Source organism: Poecile atricapillus, chromosome 1 (assembly GCF_030490865.1).
Source record: "Poecile atricapillus isolate bPoeAtr1 chromosome 1, bPoeAtr1.hap1, whole genome shotgun sequence".
Classification (NCBI taxonomy): Eukaryota; Metazoa; Chordata; class Aves; order Passeriformes; family Paridae; genus Poecile; species Poecile atricapillus.
Window position 1 is genome coordinate 111,288,364 of NC_081249.1, and position 14,113 is coordinate 111,302,476.

The following is a 14,113-nucleotide window of genomic DNA, read 5'->3' on the forward strand; positions in this document are numbered from 1 at the left end:
TTTTCTGTTTGCTTAATGTGTTTTGTTATTGAGCTATTGGTGTCCCACAAAGCAAAGTGGGTGCTCTGTGGAAGAGGTGAGATTTTAAGGTGTATGTTTGGAAACATTTTAAGCTCCTAATTAAAATTTGAAAAAAAAAAAAAAAAAAAAAAAAAAAAAAAAGGAGCAGATGTTGCAGCGGCCTCAGGGAGACAAAGAGTTACATTGTCCCACCCCAAACCCCTTGTGAAGGGCGGCCCAGGAGTTCTGATTGGGTTTGAGTCCCTGGGGGGTTCTCCCTTGCTGTGTTTCTAATGGTCCCTGATCCTGAACTCCACCCTCAAAGGTGTAAACCCTCGGGGGTTCTGTCCCTCAAAAACCCCTGCTGTGCCTCTGTTCGGGGCTCTCTGTTCTGGACCTGAGTTTGTTCTCATGCTGAATAAATGGTTTCATGAACGGGAGCCCGTCTCGTTGGTGTTTCATGCTGGTCCCCAGAACCCTGCTGCTTCCCTGGACAAGATCCTGAGGTTGCAGGCTGCAACAGCCATGTACATGCTCTCACATTGTCATTTTTTTCAGAAGCAGCAGGAGCAATGGACTATTTCTGACTTGCCCATGCAACAATCAGAAAGAAAGGGTAATGTAATGAAAATTAGGAGCTCTGGGAGCTAGAACTCAGAAATTCAGGAGTCTGACAGTAAATCATCTAGTAGAGTGTTTCTAGTTCTTATCAGCTGCCCATCTAAATTCTTACCTTATCTGTGACATTCTTATGCATTGTTATCCCAAACAGGAGATTCATTGGTCATCAGTCATCAGTGATTTTTTCCATATCTTTATTTATATGTGCATGTATAATATATACAAACAACACATTTAATAAAATGTCTTTAAAAATCATCTTGCTTCAACCTCCATAAAAACAGTTTCTGTGTTGGACAATGGTGAAAGCTGTGACATTTGCATGACTCAGTTAACTAAGACCAACCTTCCTTGATGAAATGCAGCTGGTGACCTTGAAACCTTTTGTACATCTGGGGATACATCAGCAGCTCCGTTCCTCTGTTCTCCAAATAGACCTGACTGGTTTCTTTTTTCAGAAAGTTGGAAGTCTGGAAGACTGGTTATTTTTGGATGACTGGATGCAGCAGTGCTCCACATGCATTTTCTGCTGTGAGATTGTGTGTTAGTGCTCACTCTACATCAAGCACTTCTTTCCAGGGAAGCAAGAATGTTCTCCCAGAACTTGAAGGCAGAGCCTTTGGCTTTCATTTCATTATTCAACTTCTTGAAGTAAGAAAGAGGGATTGATTTCTTTTCTTGCAGTGATGTTGTGCCTCAGCAATCCTGGAGATGGCAGTGGCTTCTTCATTCATGCATTCTCCACATCCTCCCTTAGGCTCTCATTCCTTGGTGGTGGCATCTGCCTGGAGGGTTCATTTCTGTCTTCTTGCACCCTAAAACATTGTTCAGGAGTAGAGATGTTAATCAAAACCATCAAATCAGATGGTTAACATCATCATGGTTAACATGATGGTTAACATCAGATGTTAATCAAACCAGAAACCTCACTGAAGAGATTTTGCTTTAGGATGCTTTTAAACTGCTTTAAGCTGATCTAGAACTGTTCCCAACTGAGGTCCAGAAATTCAGTCTTGCTGGTGATGCAAGAGGTTTTTCTCATAGCATGTGTGCTAATTCACATCCAAGGTTTGAATAATTTGGTTCTAGCCAGAGACACAAAGGTGTCTGGGACTCCATGAGGAGAGATGGGAGCCACTGGGGTGGACACTGAAAGGAGAAAGCAGTGCATGCTTTCCCAGATTTCTTTCCTCCCCGGCCTTCCACTCCATCTGCTGATGCTGGAGGGAAAAGGAGAACCCTTCACCTGTTCCATTCACTGCTGTAGGGAGAGGTACTCACGTCATCTCATAGTCAGTGTTCTTCTCTTTCCGGCAGCAGCAGCAATAGACAATGATCCCAATCACCACAATGGCAGCAACAACTCCCCCAATGATGCCAGCATACAGGGCTATGTTCATGGATGCTGCATGGGAAGGGAGGAGTTAGCAGGGGGAATGATGGCAAATGGGATCAGCACAATCACTGCACCTCAAACCCCCCACCAGCTCCAGACTGAGTGGAAACCACATTTGTTTGACTACAGCAACTGGAAATAGTTCTGTACTGGGTAGTACAGGAGTGTGAGCTACTGCCAGGGAGGAGCTCCTGCATCTGAACAACTGCTCTTTTCTTTCTATATAAAGTTTAGTTTCAGACATCGCAAATTCAGCACTGTCTGAATCTACAGTGCTTTTTTGTCATTTTTGAACTAACCCAATGAGTTGGTGAGGGCTCTACCAGCATGTAAACCAGTGCAGAAACCAGATGATAACATTCCCCTCCTTCAGTGTTTTGACTCTGAGCTAAGCTCTCCTCTCCATTACTTCTCTTCCCCAAGGCAGCCCCATCTCTTACGTGGCACGATGCTGACTGTCATGTTGCAAAATTCCGTTCCCACAGTATTTGTTGAAGTGCAGATGTAAAAGCCAGAGGTGTCTGCTGAGACGTTCTTCAGGGTTATTTGTTGCCCTGTTGTGAAACACAAATCAGGCCAAAAAAGAAAAGAATTAAAGCAGGGAAGGAAGTGGCAACAGCAGCCCTCCAGTTCCAACCCAGGGTGGTTGGAGTGATGAGAGGTTATTAAAGTTGATGGATTGCTCTGTCTTGCTCAGGAGCTGCCATGCTCATCCCTACCTTTTAGAGTGATTTGTGGGAGGATAAACAGAAGTGTGCTGTTTTGATTACAGGGAACATGTGATATTTGAACATTCCTTTTAGAAAGAAGATTGTAGGTGGAGGGGAGAGAAGTGTCTGTGCTTAGAGAAAGCTTCCTTTTTTTTGGTATTGGATTTTGAGAAATGTCAGATGTGCAAAGCAGGACCTGGCTCTGAGAAATGGCCATCTTGATGAATTAGCTTGTTAAACAAGAGAAAGCTCCTCAATCCTGCAGCTCTTAGGATTCCAGATATGAATTATTTAGCAGTGAGGGGAAAAGTTTTCTAGTCTGGGAGAGGCCACACAGGCTGTGTAAATAAATGAAGGAGAAGAACTGCAGTGGCACAATTGCAGTGATGCTGATGTTTTCTGTCCAGCCTCACATGGCTCAGAATCACAGGCTGAAGCTTAGCTCTGTCTGCTCAGGCAGTCTGGTTGTTACAGCTCCAGCTGATATGGGTATGTGTAGTCCATGCTTTTTGCTTGTGACAAAAGTCCAGCTTCCTGCTCTGGTAGCAAAATACTGAAGACTTTGTAATGACACTCCTGTTTTTCCTGCGATCTCATTTTTATGTTTAGGATTTGCTGGCACCTAGTGCCAGCTAGTAGAAGAGCATGCAAATTGAGAAATTACAGACCATATGCTTGCTTGATTTTTAATTTTTATTTTCTTTTAGTCTCTACATACTCCTGGTGTTGTCTCCCCACCCTTTTTTTTTTTGGGGGGGGGGGGGGGAGGTGTGTGTGTGATGTTTATAGCTCTCAAAGTCTCAGTCTAGAAGTGGAATTTAAATCCTCCTAATAAATCAAAATAATTGAGTGAGTGAAATGGGAAAAAATGTGGGTCAGGTACTGTCAGCTCTGGAGTGTTTCCTGACTGGGTTCTGCACACTTTGCAGCAGTGGGACTTGCTTAGCACCGAAGGCAATTGCGTGTAGTGACAGTAGGGCACGCAGCCAGCCTGGGGCACCAGGGGACAGTCGGCACATTGCTTGGCATTGAAAGCAGAAATGAGGTGGGGATGGGCCAGCAGAGACTCCTGTCCCGGTGTGACAGAAGAGCAGGGTGAGAGCAGAAGCTGCTGCTGTAACAATTCCCGCTGTGCTCAGGGCTGTGCGTGATGCGCTGGCACCACTTAGTGGCCAGTGAAATGAATGAAGTTCCTGGCCCTGGTGATACTTTGTCCTTTACATATTTTATGCAAAAACCGGCTCCTGAATGTGGAATATCCTGTGGAGTCTCATAATCTTTAGTTTACTTCCCTTAAACCAGGAAGGGTAGGTACAGAAACTTAGTTTCCCCGAAGCTGGACAGGCCAGGAAAAAACAAAATTGTTTAATGAAATAAATCTGAGTCCTTTGTCACTGATACACTTAAAAGAGTATTAAACCCTCATTTCTGTATAAATAGTTCTATCAAAGTTCTGTTGTGGAAATTCAGCTCCTTTTTCCTTCCGTATTCTGACTTAAAATGAAAGCAAATAAAATATTAGGGACTGTGTGTCAGTCCTAAAGAAGCAAAAGCCTACTTCGTGCTCCAAGCAGGAGTGCTGTAACTTTCTCATGCCCCCTTCCTCTAGGTGAGGGGTCCTCTCTGGAAGAAAGCTTCTGGAGCCAACTTTTGTTTCCTTCTGTTTAGAAAGAGATCTGCTCTTTGTCAAGCAAAGACAGTTAGAAACCTCAATGTTGTTCCTCATGTTATGCCTTACCCCCAGCAATTGAGAAATAATTATTTCTGCCTGCTCCCAGAGCTTTCACACCAGGGGAGAGCTGAAGCTAAAGTCTGACCATTCTTACTTCAGGTAAGAGTCCTTTTCCCTCTGCTATGTTACTGATGAGCACGTGTTGTATCAAAAGGACAACTTTTCAAAATCCTGTTCAGAGAACATCCTAGAATAAGCCTGAAGAGTGTTTTTGTATTTGCATTTTGAAATCTTTCCAGCTCTCGACTGCAGAGACATCAATGCTTTTGTGTCTTTGGCTTTCCCATACCTTTGTTGTGTAGTAGCGCACGGGGCTGATTTTGCACATCGAAGCTTTTCCAGCTGTATGTGGGCGTTGGGGAGCCCTCGTGAGAAACACAAGTTAGGTTGATTGTCTGCCCATATTCTGGTGTCCCCAGAATCTTGCACTCAGGCTTGGATGGTGCGACTGAGGGAAGAAAAAAGGAACCGTATTAATCAGAAGCAGTTTCATGTTTCAGCCCATCTGCATCTGTGGTTTTTATTCTTGCAGGCAGAGGCTGGTCTTGCATCTGTCACGTCCTTAAAGGAGCTTAAAGTGAATTTGGATCTAATTTGTTTCTCCCTTTTTGGAAATGGAAAGCCAAGGAATGAATTGCAATATGCTTTTTGGGATATGTCTAACAGTGTGAGGTGACCTGTCCTTTGATAACTGTACGACAGGCCACAGCGGGGGATGAGGAAAGCCCTGTAATGCTGCCTGGATTGTTAGGAAAACGAGCTGTGCAACTCCAAAGGCTGATCTACAGCCGGGTGTCTGAGGGAGTTGCCTGCTCTACGCATCTCAGCGTCCTTCCACAGGAGTAGGAAAAGACCAAAGGTGAATTAGGGATGACAACTTTTTTTTTTTTTGGCTTTTAGAAAATCTGTTGTTTAAACTAATGTGGACATTAGAGGAAGGGCAGGTGTGTCTAACAGGGGTGTGGCACTGCCTGAGTCACCTCACCGAGGACTTCGAGATCCAGGCGTACGGACTTTGGGGACTCATCATTCCGGAGGCGGACGGCGCAGACGTAGGTCCCGTTGTCCTCCATGGTCACAGCACTCAGGGTGATGCTGATGTCCCCATTGTCAACATCGCCAATGAACTGGATGCGATGGTCGTAGCCCTCCGCGTAGCGCACAAACCCATCGAAATACCGTGAAATAATATCAGACTGGCGGAGACAGAGGGGACAGGATCAGTCTCGGTTTCTCCTGTGTGAGTCTGCCACCCAACTCGATGAATCAGCCCACTGTGAAAGAGCAGCTTGGGAAAGAGGACCTTAAACTGCACCAGTTTGAGAAAATGCCAAGAAAAACATAGAAATTCAAAAGGATCTCTGATCTCTGTTTCTGTCTGGAATCCCCTTCTCACACCTTATCTGAAATCAGAGACAACTGATTTCTTTTGCTGGGGCTTATTCACTTTTCCTCATCATGAGGAGAGGACAGCATGAGACTTGTCTGAGGCCCATGTCAGTCAAATTGCCCTGTGGTTACACAAACTCTCCCAGCAAGGATCTCCAGAGAAGAAACCTTTGGCAGTTCCTGAAAGGAGATCTCCAAAGGCTGCTTCCCCTCTCACTAATTCCCAATAAGTCAAGAACTTTAAAAAGTTTCTTAACGTTCAAATACTTCAAATGAATGACCTCAAGGATCTCTCCATGTACTGTTATCAACTTAAAACTTTTTATGTAGTATCAAAGATACTATATGTGTATTAGACATATATATTTATATATATGCATATCTTTTAAGAAATTATCTGAGTGTTTCGCATGTTCTAATAGATGCAAACCCTAGGACATACAGTGATGTATCCTCAGTAAACAGTTGTGAGACCAGGAGAGAGGAGGAAGAGGGGTGGGGGCTTGCCTAGTGTTGTGCAATAGATTTGAGATAAATTACATCTAGACTTAGCATTTCTGTTTGCATGCCTCTGGGATTAAAAAAAGTCTGGAAGAAATCTTTTTTTTTCCAACATCCACTCCCACCCACAGCTTCCACCTCCTGTCCCTTCTTGGATGCCTTCTCATCTGTTTCTTTATGCAGCTCACTTTACCTCAGTATAGATTTTCCTCCAGAAAACCATGTCTCCTCTGTCAATAACAACATTTGTTTTAAAATTACAGCGCAGGGTAGCATTGCCTCCTCTTGCCACTTGGATTTGCTTCGCCGGTGCTTCCACAGTGAGGGCGTGAGCAGACACCAGAACTGGAAAGAGAATAAGTACCACACTCAGCAAAAATAACAACATCTGGATCCCATGGCAGTCTCTTTGGCTTCCTTACATGCCACAGTAACCCCTCTTTCCCTGTCATCCAGGACATTCCCCACTGAGGTGATGTGGGCTGGGGCTGATTGGCCTTGGGCAGCTGCTGCACAGGATGGCTTAGAGCTAAACTCTGTTCTCTGTCCCTTGCTTCCCTCTTCTTCACCTACTCATATATTGCCATGGAGTTTAGAAAGACTCTTATTTTTTTTCCTGAGCCCTCCTTCAGCGTGACTGACACCCTTTGACAGTTCAGAATGTACAGAGGGAGACAGATAAACAGATACTACAAGTGCATCAGCAGTCTCAAGGATTCAGGCTAAACTAACAAACTGATATTGTCAAATTTCAAGGATCAGGAAGACTGTCAAATAACTTGCCTCGATCCAAATCCATAGAAAAGTGACATTTTGTGCTAAGGAATCAAAACCTGTTCATGTTTTTCATCCCTGAAAACAGAAAAACCTAGAGAAGCAAAGAGTGATTGAAAGAAACAAGGAAAGAATAGCTCTTAGTGTTTTTTTTTTAAAACGAGTAAGGTAGTAGTCACCTTTCTCCAAGAACTCCAGCTCCTTTCTCTGGAGCACAGGAATAGCTGAGAGCTGACTAAAACAGAAACCCCTCTGCCCTGGGGAAGGGCACAGGGCAGGTGTTTCTTTTACACTGAATTCCCTTTGACTTGCTCTTATTTCATCGTGTGTGAGCATTGCCTGGTGGGCAGGTCTTTGTTCATCTCAGAATTGAGCTGGACATGCCTGGTGACCTCCATGCCTGCAGGAATTCATGGTTAAAAACACCTGTTTCTCCTAACACTTTGTGTGGGTTCTGTGTTTGGGTTTGTTGGTTTGAGGTTTTTGTTTTGGGGTTTTTTGTTGCTTTTTTGTTTGTTTGTTTTTTCTTTTATGGCACCATCATTTGTGGAAATCATTTGGGAAAACTGTAAATGGCAAGGAAAGAAGTGCTGCTCAGAGGTGGTCCCATGGCAAAGAGGAACCTGGTGCAGTAAGGAGGGAACAAGAGGAGGGCTTCTTCCATGAGGGGCATGCTGCATGTAGTGGTGAAGGTTTGCTTCTGAAAGCTGAGTCACTGTTCCCTGGAGGGGATTCATCTGAAAAGTTGCCACTGAGCAAACCTTGGATCCTCATTCTGCCAGGTTAGATCTATAAGGAAGTGCAATGTATAAGGGAGAGGGAAAAAGATTTCTAGATTCCACCTTGAGTTACAAACTGGTTGTGAATACTCACTTTTTTAGACAGGAAAAACACACAGCCCCATGCACTAGGTCAGTAAATGAATGCCATGGGTAAGCTGAGCACTGCCAGATCCTTGACTAGCAGTGAACAAGTGTCCCTTAGAAAATAACACTGTTGGGACACAAAAGGTTGTGTTGTCACTGCACTAGGAACCTGGGGTGACAATTCAGGCAATTAATTACACAGGGTGCCATGGGACAGCTGGCACAGGGATCTGCTTTTAGCCTAAATTCCCATCTTTCTGCATGCCCTGCCCCACGACCGAGTTGTTCTGTGGGCTCCCGCAGTTCATTAGCAAGGTGTGTTCACCTCTTCCTCTGTGACATGGCAGGGGTGACTTCTGTTCTCTTGGGGATTATTTCATTTACAACTGCTGACAGTTATGAGAAGGAAACCAGGGCAAAGTATTTACAGCATGCTTTTATTGCAGCCACTCCCAGATCTTTACCTGCTCTGGAGTACCCAGGGCAAGGCCCATGTTTGCATAGCCCCGAGGCACTTTCTGACTGCTACTTTCATATGCCCTCTGTATGAGAGAAACGTGTGAAAGCTTTCTCCTCACTTGTTGTGACTGGATAGAGATACTTTCCTGCATTTAGGTGAAAAGCAACACTATCTGTATTAGGAGATGGAGCAAAACCCATTTCCTGATCTTTTTGTCACTCAGAAACTGGTTCCACTGAGCTGGGGCTCACTGACAGGTCACAAACACAGCCCTGAGGCAGAGAAGAAACCGCCTAACCCTAAGACTTCCTTTCCTTCTTCCAATTGGATGAGTCAAATCCTACAATAAATAAGATCTTTCTTTTCTTCCAGACATGTTTGGTGCAGAGTTGGGGAGCAGCTGAGCCCAACACTGCCTGTGAGACACAGCCTGTAACACACTTATTAATCTACTGCTATCACCCTCACATGCCATTGCTTCTGGGGCTCTTCATTTGTCACCCACATCTCTTTCTGCATCCCAGAAAGAGCTTCCCTCTCTCGTGGAAGCAACAGTTTCATTCTGGGATGTCACTGACTTAGGCTGATTTCCTCCTTCCCACTTCTCAGTGCATTTCACTTCATAGTCAGCATATTTAAAAGTTGTGATTTATTCTTCAGAGACTGGGGGTTTTTTTGAGGGAAAACAGAATCTATTCAAAATATGGCTGAAGGGAAGCAAGTTCTGAAAGAACTCCAAAAAAGGCAAGAGGACAAATAGCCGACATGCTACTAGAGAGACAGAGGGACACTATCGCCTAGATTTAAGCCGTAGAATTACTTTTTTGTGTGTTATCACTTTGTATGTTTATAACATTTTAAGAAATTGAGGAAGGTTTTATCTCCCTCTGCTTAACTTAGAGATTTGTACTTGTACAAAAGAAGAAGACAATCAAAGTGACATTTCTACTTTCCTTACTCAGTAGTTGTTAACTGAACTGAAGGGCAATTATTACAGGAATATTTTGTTTGCTGAAATAAACTGATATTCTGATCAAGCAAAAAAAAAAAAAAAAAGCTTCATTTTACATACTTTCTTCTCTCTGAAAAGTTCCCCATACTTAATTTGCATAGCGTGAAAGGTGAAAATAATGAAAAAGGAGAGTGAATACCAATGGCATTGTACAAGTTACATAATGATCATTGAACCGTGACCCGTCACATTTGTTGCATGTGGAGCCCATCCACTTTTTCTGATTACTTCAAACTTTGTGAATTTCCTTTTTGTGGGTCTTGTTGAAGTGAAGTTTTCAGGATTTTTAATTAAAAATCCCCAAGCAATTCCCATGTGCATTGCTTGGTCTGAGGCCTGGAATAAGGTGTAGGAACATTGATATAAGAATATGAGACTGGATAAAAAGTAGTGGAACTGAGACTTCCAAAGGAGAAAGTTCCTTTTTCAGAGATAAATATTGTACTAACAGAAGCTAATAAAGTTGTTTATGGAAAATACTTTGTGAAAAACAGCATCTTTTCCCATTTCTAACAGTTTTGGGAGATGCCTGTGTGTCTGGACATTCAGCACAGAGATGGTACATACACTTGTCTGGCCATAAACACAGAGGAACCTTCACTAAACAAAAAAGAGACATACAAAGTGTGCTGGAGTCCTTGTACTTTGTAGTGCTGTTTCCTTCCACCCAACCCTTGAGGACATAATCAAATTAGTACTCACTTGCACTGAAAATGAACAGTCCCAGTCCTTTCATTGCCGGCCCCCTCATCTCTCCTTTGTTTCACCTCAAGGTGCTCTTCCTTGTGATCTCCAGGAGGCTGGGTAGGTAATTGGCTTTCCCTGAAGGGCTGCTTTGCAGTGGCATCACAGGTTCACTTCCTCAGTCTCCTTTAAAGTGCTTGTGCCTCAGCCTGCCCCTCCCTTCCCAGCCAGAACGACAAGCCACATCACCAGTAGGCTTTGACATCACTTGCTGCTCTCTGTAAACTCCTTCCCCAGTTGTGAACTTTCTCCCACAGTTCAGTGGCTTTTCCCAGTTTCTCCCAACGCGCAGGTACATGAAGCAAGGGAAGGGTGTGGTGGGCCTGGGAGTGGTGTGCAGGGCAGCTGAAGTCGTGCATGTGATGACAGGCAATTAGGGCAGACCAAACCTCTTTTTTTCCTCAAATATTTATTAAGGAATAGAGTTTAAAATGTATTATAGTGTTCCACAATGCAGGCAGCAGCCCACATCCAGGCTTTAAGGACATGAATGGCCTAATTCTGTTAAGCACTGATACGAATAGTTGATGGGAATTGGGTGACTAATGGGTTATCTAAATATAAGTAAGAGGCATCTCAGCCAGGTTCTTACTCTTTTATGCCCGCTGTTCCACTGCCCAGTGTGTGGCTTGCACAACAGCCACAGGTACCAAGGGTACTTTGTTGTGGATTTTGAAGGAGGCTTCCTCAGAAGTAGCCTACACTGGATACCTGTGTTTAGTGCAGTAAAGCAGATCTGTATCTTGCTCTTGTGCTGACATCACACTTGTGTGGTAAATCTGCCAAAAGCCACGCTGAAGATTTGCCTGTTGTTCTACATGGCAGTTGTTCAAAATACCTCCAAGACAATGAAACTTAGGAGTGACTGGAAATCCAATCCCTCTGATAGAAAGGATCATCTATCTGTATTTCTGTGCTTGATGCACAACTTCAGTTCTCTTCAGACTGTTAGCACAAAGCAAAATAAAGCACATAAAAGTACAGAAACTGTATTCTTCAGGAATCTTCCAAATGAGGACAGCCAGTAGAAAAATTCATCCTGCTATGTCTCATCTTTGGCAGGCTGCAGGAGATGGCAAGGGCCCTGCAAAGAGAAGGGGAGATATTTTCCAAAAGCAGCTTGTTAACTAACCTCAAAATGTTAACTGGAAATTACTTAATACGTAAACAAAGCTGGAGCAAGGTCAGTAGTCTCCTTTCTTGTCTTTGGAGTCCACAAGGATAAGGTTCCTCACAAAGATGAGTTTCTTAAATGTTTACCTCCCTTAAAGACTTAAAGATCTTTGTCACTTGATCCCACATCCTCCAGAAAGAGACATGCAGGATCTTTACTCCAGCTTCCACTTTCGATTTTGTTCCCATTTAATATTTTGAGTCTGATGAACAGAGGTAGTGACAGAAATGCTATCACTGTACACCATCTGCCCTCACTTCCAGTGTTAATTCTCAGTTCTTCACGTAACAGCTTCACATAACCAAAGGAAGTTAGTGAAGTGCAGAGATTATAACCAGCTTGGTCAGCTTACTGTTATCCTCTTCACAGGATCGTTTATACAACCTCTCTTTCCTCTCTTCTTCCCAGTAACTTCAAAACCCACTTGACTGATTTCAGTTGAACTGGATGGACAGATGGCAATCTTAAATATGGGAAATTCTTTCAGTCTCATAAAAATCAGTAATCCCAATCAGTTGGGATAAGAGAGAAATCTAAATGGTACCTCTTAGGCATTAATACTTGTCTTCCATTCCAAGAATCTATGGTTCCACAACGTGATGGATCTCACCTTTTGTGCAGCCAGGCAGACAGGGAAATGTGGTAGAGTGAATATTCACAGAGACTGCCTCGTCTCATGTTGGTGTGGAAGTGATTCACTGGTGCGAGATTTTTACCCTGCCTCTCTGATGCATCACAACTCTGCATCACAAGTAAATAAATTGGCACTGAGATGGATTATGTTCTGTTGTTTTGGAGACTTGGCTAAAAGTAGTTTCCTAGCTATCATGGAGAGCGTATGCTTCAGCACCTGATACTTACATAAATCTGATATTAAGATGTTTGTTTAGATGCTCTTTATAGCTTTTGTTAGTTATTTAAGCCTAGATTGGAAAAGGTAGTTAGGCACTTTTATTCTGTCACTTTTCCCTGACAGCTTTCATTGGGGGTCTCAGGAGCAGGCTGCTTTAATGTGGGCAATTTTAAGAGGTTATATATCTGTTTCTGGGTTGATTTTCTTTCCTTGTCTAGCATGAGCTGCCAAAGCTCACAAGCATTGATGCCACAGCTAAAAGAGCTGCCACAGGTACCAGCAATGGTGCCAAAGCTTTGCATATCAGCTTCTTCATCCCTCACCTGTGGGCAGTGCAAACCCTTGAAGTTTTATTTTTGCTGATGGCTGCAGCTCTGGGGAATCTTTTTTGCTGATGTATAGGATTTTTAGGGGATATTACTATGTTATTTAAATAAAGCTGCCACTGACATGAAAAGTTTTAGTATGAAACCAGGGTGACTTCATTGTGTTGCCAAAAATACACGCTCTGATAAGGCCTGCCTCTGAAAGCCAGTGAGGAGTATGCATAGGTAGCAGTGTGCTCACACTATAAATCTTTGTAACTCCTGCCAGTAAAGAGAAGGAGGAACATCAAGATCTCACCTTTCCCTCCTAAGAGGGCAGCACCTGTTTGTGTCAGGTTCATCTATGAATGAATACATTAACCACCAGTGACAGGTGCCCAACCACTTACAGCTCTTTTTGCTATGTTTGCACATGAGAACAGTCATTAGCAAAGATTTCTGTCACCTCTGCTCTGTGTTGTCACCTTGATCCCAAAATCCAAAACTGTGGCCAGCAGTGAGAAGGAGCTGCTAGGCTGCCTGCTCTGAGTGTTCTCCACAAGTCTGTGAGCTACAGAGTCCTCTCACCATCTGTACATCTGAAGGCTTGCAGTGGGGATGGCAGGGCCTCCACCATCCTTGGCTGCACTCATATCCTAAAGATTCACAAATAGGATTTTCAGAAGCAGCTCAGTGACTTAAAAGCATCTGTTTTTATTGGATGCCAATAAAATGTGTATGTGCTACCACAACTTTTAGGTCCTTTGAAAGCTCTTCTCCAATATAAGGCAGTCTATAAGCAAATATCTTTAGATCACTTCTTGCCACAATTAGCAGTAATTAACAAGATCACATGGTCATTGCATTGCAGAAGCAGCTAGAAATTGCATTCCCCAGAGGAGGTGTCTGCAGGATCGACACAATTCATCCTCTTTTTGTGCATGAAACTGTTAGGATCTCCTCAAGCCTGTAATCAGCCATCCCTTCCTCTCCTTGCTGTGACACCCAAGATTCAATATACCACCTTCTCTTTTCCCTGCTCGCTCACCCCTGTACCTGCATTAACACAAGTCTGGGCTGTGAGCACACCAAGACTTGAGTGGCTGTGTCACAGCTCTTCCTTGCCATCATGTGGCATCCCCACAGACACAGCTCCCATCCCCATGTGGGGATGCAGCAGTCAGGCAAGAAGGAAGGAGGTGTGCAGGCCCTGCCCAGCGTGATACAGCAACAAAGGTATCTGTGGTATGAGGTAGGTGAGTTTTCTTTTCCACTTCCTTTCTAGTTTGCTTGTTTGTTTACAAAGGGAATCACCAGTCGGATGTTTTTGTATGACTCACAACTGGAGCCCCCCAGTAGAGATAAACAGCACTCAGACTTTCATCTGGCTCTGTCCTGGGCCAGCCTGGCCCATGAGCTTTCCTGGGGGGTCAAGAGATGGGAACTAGAGGCTTCCTTTTTAAAAAGACATTGGAGAAGACAGTGTGGCTCAGTCCTAGCTCTTCCAAGAACAAAAACCAGCAGATCTTACAACCACAGAACCACAGAATCAGTTGAGTCTGAAGGGACCTTTAAA

General features: G+C 43.8%; 1 protein-coding gene across 1 annotated transcript; it reads right to left on the reverse strand.

The window, feature by feature from the left end:
• Positions 1 to 1,288: 1,288 nt before the first annotated feature.
• On the reverse strand, positions 1,289 to 10,255 carry GPA33 (glycoprotein A33). Its single transcript, XM_058829059.1, has 7 exons — positions 10,164 to 10,255; positions 6,543 to 6,694; positions 5,445 to 5,655; positions 4,749 to 4,907; positions 2,458 to 2,571; positions 1,903 to 2,026; positions 1,289 to 1,436 (listed from the first exon to the last, which is right to left on the reverse strand). The coding sequence occupies exons 1-7, from the start codon at positions 10,210 to 10,212 to the stop codon at positions 1,352 to 1,354; spliced, it is 894 nt and encodes a 297-aa protein (XP_058685042.1). The 5' UTR covers positions 10,213 to 10,255; the 3' UTR covers positions 1,289 to 1,351.
• Positions 10,256 to 14,113: the final 3,858 nt, after the last annotated feature.